Source organism: Dysidea avara, chromosome 1 (assembly GCF_963678975.1).
Source record: "Dysidea avara chromosome 1, odDysAvar1.4, whole genome shotgun sequence".
In the NCBI taxonomy this organism is placed as follows: domain Eukaryota; kingdom Metazoa; phylum Porifera; class Demospongiae; order Dictyoceratida; family Dysideidae; genus Dysidea; species Dysidea avara.
Window position 1 is genome coordinate 50,164,814 of NC_089272.1, and position 13,081 is coordinate 50,177,894.

Here is a 13,081-nt window from a genome sequence, read left to right on the forward strand (position 1 = left end):
GGCATATCGTATTTTTTGTTTTCGCCATTATCGATATTGCCAAGGTTTGCCTTTAAACGCTGTAGAAAGTTCTCAACAAACGCTTCCCATTGTGTGTTTGGCGTGCGGAAATGATATTACAACTGCCAAGGGAAACAGACTCCTAAAAACTGATGCGTCTGCGAAAGTCGTCCCCGTTAGTTTCTGAACTCCTTGAAGAAGAATCATTACCAAATAACTCTGTATAAATATGGACATGTGCATTTGTACACGAAACACCCTAATATAGCACACACCATTACAGTCTGATTTGTTTGTACTCTACCAATATCTTTAACTTTGTATATCAAACATAAGTTACATTCCATAGCATAGCTAAAACTTTGTGGCTAACCACGTTAATTAACCACAGGCTATTAACACTATTAAAGCACTATAAGTAGCATCCACTGTGTTATACAGTGTGTGTGTGAGTGTGTGTATGAGTGTGTGTGTGTGTGCGTGCGTGCGTGCGTGCGTGCGTGCGTGCGTGCGTGCGTGCGTGCGTGCGTGCGTGCGTGCGTGCGTGCGTGCGTGCGTGCGTGCGTGCGTGCGTGCGTGCGTGCGAGTGTGTGTGTGAGTGTTTGCAACCATACTATTTTGTTCATAACAACAGTTAATCTAAAAATCCTTTATTTTATACTTTTTTACTTCTCAATATAGGGAGTGTTGACCATGGGGGTGGGTAGGTGGGATGGAGGGGTGCGGTGGTGGCGGTGGGTTGGGAGGGGTGAACGCCCACGTTGTTAATTTAAGCAGCATTGAAGCTTTATGAAATAGCTCAAGTAATGGTGCGTGTATTTATTGTCCAATCAGCCAGCATTAGTGATTTGCAGAATGTAAGATTAATTCTACGCCCGCCCACGCACTGTAATTGCAACGTTTCTTGGTACAGTGGGTCCTACAACTGGTTAGCATGGCTATTTAATACCTTTTCCCCCTTATTATATTTATATTTCGTTGTGTTCTGTTTTTAATTTAGTGTGATTTAGACTATTTACATTTGTATTCTAATATTTTAGGGCGTTTCGATCGTGAAGCAGATTTATGTAATGAAGATAATTCATGGTGAGATACTGTAATGCATACAGCTTAATAATATATGTACGTATGAGCATGTATACAAAACCAGTTTATCCATGCATGCTATTAAAAAAAACAATTAATTGTGACCGGATCTTGGAAAACCTACCTTTTGGGCACAAGCTAACTTTTTGGGAAAACTCAAATGAAAATTTCAACTATAATTTTTAAATTAATTTTTTTTTGCACATTTGGATAAAGCAACTATTAAACCTTCTTGCTGTGAAGTTTCACACCCATAGCTTCTTTTTCCTAGGAGATGTGGATGATTATATCACACCATGTAGTAATTTCACATGCGTGGGACAACAAGTAACTTACAAATTGGGTGATTTGTTCAGGTGCTGGAATGGCTAAAACTTGGTCTTAGACAATGATACAAGACATTTAATTGCAGAAAAGTACCAAGAATACTTCATTAAACTATCAGAAATGTCTTTTAAAATGGTAAAAATGGAATTATTAGTAAACAAAGTGATTTGTCACCCTTAATCACCCACAGAACTCAATACATTACCATAAAAGTTAGTTTGTAATGTACAGGACAGAAAATCAGCCATATCTCAGAAATGCTTAAAGATATTAAGCTGAAATTTTAACACAAGATAGATGAGTACCCAGTATATCATTTAAGCTATAAAACAGAAAATTGACCCATGTGCCAAAAAGGTAGGTTTTCCAAGATCAGGTCACAATTTAAAACCGCTTTAAACCATTGCAAACTCAAACAAATTATTACTGTTACACACTACTGAAATGGCTCTCCTTTGTTTGATATGTATAGAAATTTGCTAACTACTTTTGTAAGTGTAGGATGCAATCACGAAGTTGTGCCAATGTAAAACTACATAGAAAAAGCAAAACCTATTAAATTGAGAAAAACTAAATTAAAGGACTGACATTAACTAATTTTTTATTGTAAAGCCTTAAAAATTACTATGTAGCAGACAATTTTTACCCTATACTAAAACAAAAGATCTCTATACTTGTCAGGAGTGTTACGTTCAAGTTTTTATCCCATATGATTGTAGTATATTCTCAAAACGTCTCTCCACATGTCCCATGATCATGTATTTTTGGTAATGTATTTGCAGAGAGAACCCAATGAGGTGAACACTAGTGTAGATGAGGTGAACGTTCACTCACTGATCTACAATAATGGAAAAATGTGTAGACATTGTTTACTCAGTACAATAGAGTTACAGATTTGCTGGATACTCTAAAAGGCAATGTGAGCAATGCAGTTGGCGTATTATCACCAAATACTCGCAGATGTAGAGCTGATGCAATAGTACTTTAGATACATCAGCTATGACATCAACTCCTAAGAGGCCAAGGTTATGTGTTTCTTTAGGACCAGAATACACCAGACACTCCTGTTTTAGTCAGTTGTAGGGACATAACTAAACTCAGTAATAACTAGTAATATTGTTCCTGAATATTGTGTTATGATGTCACAGTAGATTTAATCTGTGTGCTTAATCACATTCACTAATCTACTCAAAACTATGATTATTTAGATTCAAATTGGAAGACATAAGCGAAGGAGGACTTATTTACTTACACCTACCAGAAGGCCATTAGGTAAGTCTATAGCCAGAGGAAGTAGGAAGAAGTTAATTACAGAATGCATGCGAGTTGCTCTGCCAGTACCATCATGACTTACCACCACTACAGGCAGAGTAGTTGATGTGGAGTCGGTTTGTAAATACCTCAGCCGTAAGAGGGTGTAATATTCCCCTTGATGTACATTTAGAACATTTAAACAAAGAGATAAAGAATATCATACAGGGACTTGGTGCCAATAAAACAAAGGATGGATTGATACGCTGTGGCAAAGCACTGGGTACAATAAGTGAAACTTTAATGCAATATGATAATGACAATAATATTGCCAAATGTAGTGGTGCACATAGTAAACTGGGATGTCAGAAGGAACTAGAAGCAATTATAAAGGAACTACGGAAGTGCCGTGTGTTTGAATATGTTGATGGACGAAAGCATTCCACATTTCCCAAACCAGTCAGTCCTTTATGTGCCAAACCTAAACAGGATGTAATTGATTGGACAACTGAGCATATGCAGAAATGATATGTGAAGAATTCGGCATGGTAACTATATTATTGTTAAATTTTCATTAATTGTAATACTAAACACGGAAATACTGAACTTTTAAATCACATATTGTACAATTACATATTCTACTACATATGTCACAACAAAGACATGGTGATTCTAAATTGTATGTATATCCCACATAGTCATGAAACAGTTGATTTCTTCTACATTCGGTATCATTGCTAGCATAACTCTTCATCTATGGACTGTCCCAAAATCTTTAATTTGCATGAGAACAGCAATTGACTGAGCTCCATCCCGTCCAGCACGGCCTGTAGCCTGATATAACTTTCAATGTCTTCAGGAGCTCCTACATGCACTATTTGGTGTACATTCTTGCAGTCTATCCCCATACCAAAAGCCACTGTGGCTATTACCACTCTCAAATGAGAGGGTTTGGAAAACATCTTTAAAATGATGGCTTTAATCTCCTCATCCACGCAGCTGTGGTACATGTCAGCAAGCCGATATGGTGGTAAATCAGGGGCCTTTACTGTCTCAGTAAAACCCCCTCCTAGAGTATCACGTATGTGCCGATATACAATAAGCCACAATCACACATCTGTTGACAATATATAATTGTCCTTGGAAATGCAATGCGCAACTGCTGCAGCCCACTTACTATATTAGAAAATGCTTCTCTTGGAGAATTGTATTTCTTCACTACAATTAAAATGTTTGGTTCACAGACTGCAGCAGCTTCAGCTGTTAGTGATACTTATACTTACTGCTACTGCAAGGAAGACAAGGGCGGTGAGATGGTTGGATGTGACAATGATGATTGTGAGAATGGTCAATGGTTCCACCTCTCATGCCTTAATCTGAAGAATCCTCCATGTGCCAACAAGTGGTATTGTGCAAACTGTCGTCAGTTACCTCAATTTACATGGAAGAAGCAAAAGAAATAATGTTATTATATTAATGTACAGTTACAGTATTTGTCATGTAATGAAATTAATTATTAGGAACTACAGATTTACATAAATTATTTAATGCTGAACAAATAATTATAATTTTGTCTATAGTAGCTTTTTCTCCATTTGCCTTAGGTTTCACAAAGTCTATGGGGATACAACTCATCAGAATAGACTATCTCTGCCTCGTAGCACCTATCACCCTCTCAATGTGTATACGGACATTTGCCAGTTGGCGAGTTTTCTAAAGATCTTGTGGTGACAACTGCACACATCCACGTGTGAATACGGGTATTTGTAAAGTTTCCTGCATTCAGGCAACATCCTCATCAATGTCAAAACTGTGGTCAGCAATGACAATGTCTCCTGGCAATAATTTTGAAAGGAAGCCACAGTTGACAGTCAAGTGTTTATCACTTACTCTTCCTCCCCAGGCACATGAAACAAAGGTAGTTACTCCTTGTGGACACATTGAGATAAACACTTTAGCAGTGTTAGCATGTTTATATTGCGACCATGTTGCCAACTTAGCTACTAAATGAGATGGTGTTTCAATCTTCTCATAACAGTCAAAAATTTCCACTACCTTAGTTCCATAGCAGGCACGAAAGCAGTTTGGCATAGTTTTCAATAGCTGCTCACTCTCTGGCCATTTTATAAGCCACTGCAAACGTACCATCATAACATCCATATAGTGTTGCATGGAATGAACGTGACACAGTAGCTAGTGATACATTCAATCTATATGCTAGGTCTTGCAGTCCCAGATTAAGCCTCAACTTTAAAAGCACTATGAGGAATGAATGCCAGTAGAATGCCCATTTCTCTCCATTACAAAAGGGCTTCATCACAAACTCAAATGTTGACAGTAGCAGTGCACACTTGGTCAGCCCAATGTAGTAATGTACCTTGGAATCATCTGACAAAAAAAAAAACCTTCTCATCGAAAATATTCCAGTCATCTGTCTGAACCCCAACATCACAAGTCGGAGGTGGAGTTGTTTGCACCGTTTTACTGTGACACAACACTCCTTGATCAGTTTGAGTACCCTCACACAGCCAATATCTTCCTCTGATACTTGTGCACCAACACTGGAAGAGGCAACAGAAGATGAGGTTGCAGCTTCCTCCATTCTTTGTCTTCTCTGTTCAGTTCATATTGCCCTATCACTAGCTGCTTGCAAAGTACTCACATTGGCCTTGTCATTCCCTAGGTTAATGCAAGGAGCCCAGTCAACATCAAACGTTTTCATAACATATGCTGGTTTACCTAAATAAAATGGATTAGTACAGCACAACACACCTAGTTTGTAGCACTTATTGCTTTCAAAATGATTACTGCAAACATAAACATTTTCTAAACATGGAAAATCGTCTCTAGAGATGACTGATAACCAAACTCTTCTCCTTTCCGTAGTTATTTCCACCATTTGAGGTCCTTGGTGCGTGATTATGGTTGGTAGCTTGTGAAACGAGCAATTGTTCCTTCCAGGCTTGCTACTGTCACTAGAACAGCCAAAAATAGCACAGTTAACCATTGTATTCACAATACAAACGCTGTAAAAACAACAATCACTACAGCAACGTGGTTCAACAATATGGCGACCGTAGGTGTGCCCTTTACGTCATTATTCGTTACCATGGAAATGAAAACGCTTTATTAGCGTCCCCAGACACTGGGGACGGCTCAGAAGTAAACAGCTATTGGAGTTGCACCAGACCCTTTTCCCCCACCCAATACACGAAAAAAAGCGGTCTGGCCACGCGAGACTATCCCATGCAGCTGTAAAGCCTACCATCTTTGTGATGGCAATCATGCACATACATTTGTTTTAACAAAAATTGTTGTAAAAGGCACAACTAGCTAACTACGTGGGTGCAATACTGCTGTTTACTGCAGCTTATAATCTCTCTATGCTATAGTGTAGCCTACTGTACGACAAGAACCTACTATTTTGCTCCATCGTTGAATCACGTGATATCAGTCTTTAAACTCAGTTGTACTGGTTCATCAGTGATTCATCGTTGAAATCACCTCTCATTTCTTGAGTAATCAGTATCCAGCTGTGGATTTAGTGTTCAGCACAAAATTTCCGCACAAGTACACCGTGAACCGAAATTAAGCAATAAACATTTGTAATAACACAAATGGTAGGATTTTGCCTTATTTTTCACCTTCCATGTGCGCTGAGTCTTTTCTCAAAGGATTTCACCTTCAAATAATGTTCAGTTCATTGATTTTGACAGCGAAGTGACACATTCAAAAATACAGGAAACCGCCAAAATTTCCAGCTCAAAATACAGAGGCGCCACACTATTCTAATTAACTGATCACGTGATACCTGCTACAAGATGTTTTGGGGCTTAAATCAAGGATATTTAGCGTGATTTAGGAAATTATATGGAAAATCGTGAGATCAGCAAGCGGTCGTGATATGAAGGCTGAAATCGTGTGTCTCAAGATTTGATCGTGAGAGTTGAGAGGTCTGATTTCTGAAACACAGGAAAGATCAAATTTTCATAAATGAGGGATTTTTTCCTTACTTTGGCCCCTTTTCTGTTACACCTTATCAGTCACTAAGTCAAGTCATTAGGTCTAAGTCATTGAAATTAGGTAATCCTAAGGCTGCAGCACATGTTGCTGTCAGACCTTCAGTGCTGGTCACTGTAAAGTGCTAATAATAATTACTTTAGGTTTAAGGAAGAAAATCCATCCCTCCTGGAGGAAGACTGAGTGTGGCCCGACTAGACATTGGCAGTGGCGTAGCTAGACTTTTAGTGATCGTAGGGCCTAGGTGGGGCACACCTTCGCATCAAGTCCGCCCATCCAAGTATAAATTCACGACATATGAGTCCATCTCAATGTGGACTCTTACACATTTAAATAGAAATCTTATTAAAGTGCATGGTTGTGCCTAGCTAGCTAAATATACCGCTACACTGCTGTTTCTGCAGCTAATTTACGCTACAACCTACGCTATTGCTCAACCAGCATGCAATTTTTCCTAATTTCTTCTTCTACATGATCTCTCATGGATTAACTCTTGATCCAACTTTTAATCGGCTAGTAACATGTCACATATCAGCACGCAGTGTTGGATCCGCTAAACATAGCGGGTATTAAAAGGAATGCGTACTAGCACGGGCCTCATCACCTCGACAATCTCTTTAGTATCATAGATTCAATCTCTAATCACTATTAGGATCACTATCAGCTCACCACTCACAACCTTTTGCAGTGGGAATTAAAAGGAATACTTCATTTATTAAACCTCTTCCACGTCTCCTATCAAGAACACCTCACTCAACACCTGTCATAGAGTAGTATGTTATCACCTTGACGTGATATAATCACGATGCGTACAGCATTATTTTACTGACATATTCCTTCTAACTCGCTCACATTTGAACTCGCGATCACGTGATAGTGGGAATTAATGGAATTTTAATTATTATTTGTCCGCTGATGTTAGTAATAGCGAAATACCAAGGAATTGTACCTGCAGCGATGATTTTCATATAAAAAGCTGCGTGGTAGCGTTGTGAGAAATCGTCGCGCGTCGAATCACGTGACTTATAATATTTACTGACGGTGGGGCCTGGAAAGCTGATGGTGGGCCCCAGTGTAGCTACGCCACTGGACATTGGGTGACCTGCAGTTCTAATCCTGGGGTTGGAGGGATTTTTTTCCTTACTTTGGCCCCTTTTCTGTTATACCTTATCAGTCACTAAGTCAAGTCATTAGGTCTAAGTCCTTGAAATTAGGTTAGGTAATCCTAAGGCTGCAGCACATGTTGCTGTCAGACCTTCAGTGCTGGTCACTGTAAAGTGCTAATAATAATTACATAACCAAGTAATAAAAATATTAAGAAATGACGTCATAAATAATGTACAGGTAAACTACGCAGTACACGCATGAAAACTCACCGGCATTGGGTTAGATGATAGCTGAACGTCAAAACAATGAAACAGTTTGTTAAATTAAACAAGATCCTCGTTCGTTAGTTTGGTTTTCCAAATAATGCTATCTAGCTATTCAGTTCCTAGTAACCAGTTTAAACACACGACGCGTTAGTTACGAGAAATGTCACTCGCATAACCTGTTTGGGTGCTCGGCAAACATTTTATATACACTGCGCCTAAAACTAAACATTAAGCTCGTATAACCGGCTCGAGAACCAGGTTTGTATTGTAGTTCCATAGTAACCAGTTCATATTCGCTGCGTGTTATAATCAGCTTATTTTTGTATCTGTTTTCCTCTTAGTGTGCGCTAATTAATTTCATCGTATCTACCAATGTCTACGTCTGGAAATCCCAAGAAAAGACCGTACTCAGATGTCTCTCCAGATAAGTCAGCACAGATACTTAGTAAACCACTTGATGTTTGTGGTAAATGTAATAAGAAGTGTACGTCTGCTAAAGGAGAGTCAATTCAGTGTGATCTTTGTGGCATGTGGGCACATGCCACCTGTGAATGCATATCTCGTGAACAGTTCAAGGCCGTTAAGTCACTTTCTTCACTAAGTAACTTTGTTTATTACTGTCAAGTTAATGATTGTGCCAGTCATATAAAGAATATCACAATTGACTGGGTCCAGTCTCATGTCTCACCACAAATTGAATCCATTGTTTCAGATCTCACCAAAGAGCATCTCTCAAAGGAGTATTCAACTCTACAAAAAGCTGTGTCTGACTTGTCTGCCAAGATTGACAATCTTAAGGCCCAAGAACTAGAACTAAGTAGCAAAATTACTGATACTTCCAATGTCATAGGAAAGCACCCCAGTAAGTCTGCTGTGACATCCAATGATCGCAAGTCTAATATTGTAGTGTTTGGTGTTGAAGAATGTACTCAGAATAGTCTAAGGAGTGCTCGTATAGTTAGAGATACTAAAGAAGTATCAAAGATATTTGATAGCATTGATGTTCAAGTCGAACCAAACCAAATCCTGGACTGCTTTAGACTGGGAAAATTTAAGTCCCAACAAACCAGACACAGACCGATCCTTGTGAAGTTACACCGTGCAATCAATGCAGCTACCATTCTTGCCAACCGAAGCTCACTGACATCTCCAATATTTATCAAGCCGGACTTGTCACCTACTGAGCGAGCTATCGAGTCCATCTTACTAAAAGAAAGGTGGTCTCTAATCCAGAATTGTCACTCAAGAAAATCAATCAAGCTTAACAGTCAACGCAGCTGCATTTATCTCAACAACCAACTGTATGGGATAGTTATCAACTCCCAATTCCAACGTTCTACACAGACAATTCCAACTCCACAAAATACAACTTCCCATCCTCAACAGATGGACCAGTCTCCACTAATCAATCTCAGTTCACCAAATCTAGTTACCTCTGATCCCTCCCAGTCAACCACCACCACCCAAGTCAGTAGTGACAAGTGACTAGATCATGTCTGTCTAATCAACATACATAGTATAGTAAATAAGTTAAAAATTTTCCAGGACTATGTTTATTCAAGATCCCCTGATGTTATAGGAATAACTGAGACCTGGCTGTCTAGCAAAATTTATGATAATGAAATTCTACCCTCGAACTATTCACTGATTCGCAAAGATCGTGGCTCTCGTGGTGGTGGAGTCATGCTAGCTGCCCATAATTCCAAATCATACAAAGTTTTACCTTCTCCTCCTTGTTTAGAAGTGCTTTCAGTTAGTATTGGATCAAGCTCTTCAATTTTCCACTGCTTAGTATATATTCTCCCAAACTCCCCTGAAGAGTACTTAATAGAATTTTTTAATTATCTACAGTCACTCAACAGTGCTACTGATAACTTACTACTTCTTGGTGATTTCAATTTTAGCGATGTTAATTGGGACTCCTTGTGTGGCCTCTCTCCTGCCTCAGCTAAGTTCTGTGATATTATTTTTAATTTGAATCTTTCTCAGCTAATCTGTGAACCAACTCATATTGCTGGAAACATGCTTGATCTTATTTTAACAAACATTCCCGATCACATATTCAATGTAAATGTTCATTCTGTGCCACCTCTGTCTATTCCCTCAGATCATTACATAATAACTTTTGATGTGCAAACTCTCAATCATTATGTACATAACCAAGCAACAACATCATTTGACTTTACCAAAGGTGATTACAACAGTCTCTGCTACTTTTTAAGCAATTCTGACTTCTCCCCTTGTAGAGAACAGTCGAGAAGCGGTACACGAGGCCTTAAGGACGATCACGTGATTATATCCAAAAACATATGCAATATTACAACATTATCGAGCGGTGGTAGTGGCGAAAGTTCTTGTGCTCTTGTACTGTGCCTGACGCTAGATACGGCGTATTTTGAAGGTATCTGTTCCTTTTTTGTTCACACTTTTGTCCGCTGCCGCTTTTTGCAGTTCGTCGTCATTTTATTGCCGTGACCAAATGTCAAGACGTCTCGCAGGACGCTCATCCACTAGAAGGCGGAAGAAGAAGCCACCTGACTTTAACAGTGATAGTGGAAGGCAGGAGGAAGATCCAAATAAACTTTGGTGCTTATGTAGAAGACCAGACAGAGGCGAATTTATGATCAAATGTGATGAATGTGGCGAGTGGCTACATGGTGAATGTGTAGATCTTTCAAGTTCTGAGGGACAGCAGCTCGAGGAGAATGGTGAGAGATATTTGTGTCCACTTTGTATTTCTGACACCCGGCTTCCTACTCCAACTACTGACCAGGACACTACTTTTATTTGGGGATCTGGCCTGTCCAGCTCCGAATTTATTTCTAGGTTAAACATCACATATTCGCAAGTTGTTCATTGGAAGCAAAACTTATTTTCAATTCCCTCCTGTAGTGCTGGATTCAGTTTTGTTAAAGAATTGTCAACTCTATTTAAAGCCTATGGTCAACGTACCTCATTAGAAACAGTGGCTCTCAAGGCCGCTATGGTACTTCCACCTTTACTACTTCAAAGACCACACCGTAGGTCTTCAAATCAAAACAACAAACAATGTTTGGAACGTCGTTTACAACTGTGGAATGATGGTGATTTGTTGCAGTTATTGCAAGAAGGACGTACCATCCAACGGCGTCTGCAGCCCTCTAAGGCTTGTTCTTCTACTGATACTGCTCGCATATTTGCTCGATTAATGTTCCAAGGAAAGGTTAAGGCTGCTCTTCGGTTACTTTCATCTAACTCAAGGGGAAATTTCCTTCCCCTTAGTGCTAAAGTGGGAGACAGTACTGTTTTAGATGAATTGAAGAAGAAACATCCCAGTTCGTCTCCTATTAATTATGATGCTCTGATTGACCCTAAGCTTCCATCATCAGAGACCTGTCATGAAGTGATCTTTGAGGGTCTTGATGGAGTAGTCATTCGCAATTCCTGCCTCAAAACTGATGGGGCTGCTGGTCCCTCTGGTATTGATGCTGCTGGTTGGCGGCGTATGTGTACTTCCTTCCAGTCTGCATCTGCTGATTTGTGTGATTCCCTTGCCTCTGTTGCTAGACGGATGGCATCCACTCACGTAAATCCTCATGGCCTTTCACCCCTCTTGGCTTGCCGCCTTATTGCCCTTGACAAGAATCCAGGCGTTCGTCCCATCGGTATAGGTGAGACGAGTCGTCGGATTATATCCAAAACTATTCTTTTATGTTGAAGACTAACATTTTGGAGGCTGCAGGCAACCTCCAACTTTGTGCTGGTCAAGAGGCTGGCTGTGAAGCTGCAGTCCATGCTATGCAAAGCCTTTTCCATTCTTCTAACACCCAGGCTGTGCTTTTGGCCGATGCCTCCAACACTTTTAATTCCTTAAATCGGCATGTTTCTTTACACAATTTACACTTTATCTGCCCTCCACTTGCTGTTACTCTTACCAATGTGTATAGGGAGGCATTCTCTTTATTTATTGATGGTGAATATCTACTCTCTGAAGAGGGGACCACTCAGGGTGATCCCTTGGCTATGGCCATGTATGCGCTCTCTACTGTTCCTCTTATACGAAAGTTGGATGGCTTGGCCACCCAAGTATGGTTTGCAGATGATGCTGCTGCTGCCGGGTCTCTTGCCGACCTGCTGGTCTGGTGGAAACAGTTGTCTGGTTTGGGTCCTGGTTATGGGTATTACGTGAATGCTTCCAAGTCCTGGTTGGTCGTTAAAGAAGATTACTATGACACTGCCTGCACTTTATTTGCTGGTACTTCTCTGTGCATTACAACTGAAGGTCGTCCCTACTTGGGAGCTCCTCTTGTTTCCCCTGAATTTAAATCCATCTTTCTTCAGGAAAGGGTATGTCAATGGCGGAATGACATTATTCAGCTTTCCAATTTTGCCTCCAGTCAGCCACATGCTGCATATTCCGCTATGATTCACGGCCTGTCATCTCGTTGGACCTTTTTAACTAGGACTGTGTCTGATTTGTCCTCTCAACTCGCTCCCCTTGAGGAGGCTATTCGTCTGCACTTGCTGCCAAAGTTATGTCTCCATGCCCCTAATGACTCTGAACGGGCTATGTTTGTTTGCCAATCCGTCAAGGGGGCCTTGGTGTATTTGACCCTTGTAAATCTTCCCAAGACAACTATCAGTTTTCCACATCTGTTACATCCCCCCTAGCATCTGCCATCCTGAATCAGCTTTCTTGCTTTGATTCCTCCATCCTACAACAACAGCGTGCTCTTAAACAAGAAGCTCTATCCATCAAACGTCAGAATCTCTCTCAAAGATTTTCAGAGTTTTTCTCGACTTTGTCCAACAATCTCCAACTGTCCCTGAAACTTGCTGGTGAGAAGGGTGCATCCTCCTGGCTTTCCACTTTGCCTTTGGAATGTCATGGATTTGCTCTGCACAAAGGTGGCTTTTGTGATGCGTTTGCTCTCCGTTATGGTTGGTCTCCTAAGAATCTTCCTGTCAGCTGTGTCTGTGGCAGATCCAACAACATTGAACATGCTCTCAGCTGTCCGAACGGAGCCTTCCCTACCATCCGCCAC

The 13,081-nt window shown here is 40.3% G+C and overlaps 1 protein-coding gene across 1 annotated transcript; it reads left to right on the forward strand.

The window, feature by feature from the left end:
- Positions 1-2,790: 2,790 nt before the first annotated feature.
- Positions 2,791-4,127, forward strand: LOC136247288 (uncharacterized). Its single transcript, XM_066038909.1, has 2 exons — positions 2,791-3,156; positions 3,909-4,127. The coding sequence occupies exons 1-2, from the start codon at positions 2,791-2,793 to the stop codon at positions 4,125-4,127; spliced, it is 585 nt and encodes a 194-aa protein (XP_065894981.1).
- Positions 4,128-13,081: the final 8,954 nt, after the last annotated feature.

Excerpts from the sequence above, each read along its gene's own strand:
- LOC136247288 (XM_066038909.1), top strand. The coding sequence starts at position 2,791 with ATGTGGAGTCGGTTTGTAAATACCTCAGCCGTAAGAGGGTGTAATATT. Across the intron at positions 3,157-3,908 it reads GTGCCAAACCTAAACAGGAT|ACTGCAGCAGCTTCAGCTGT; the intron begins GTAATTGATTGG and ends TTTGGTTCACAG.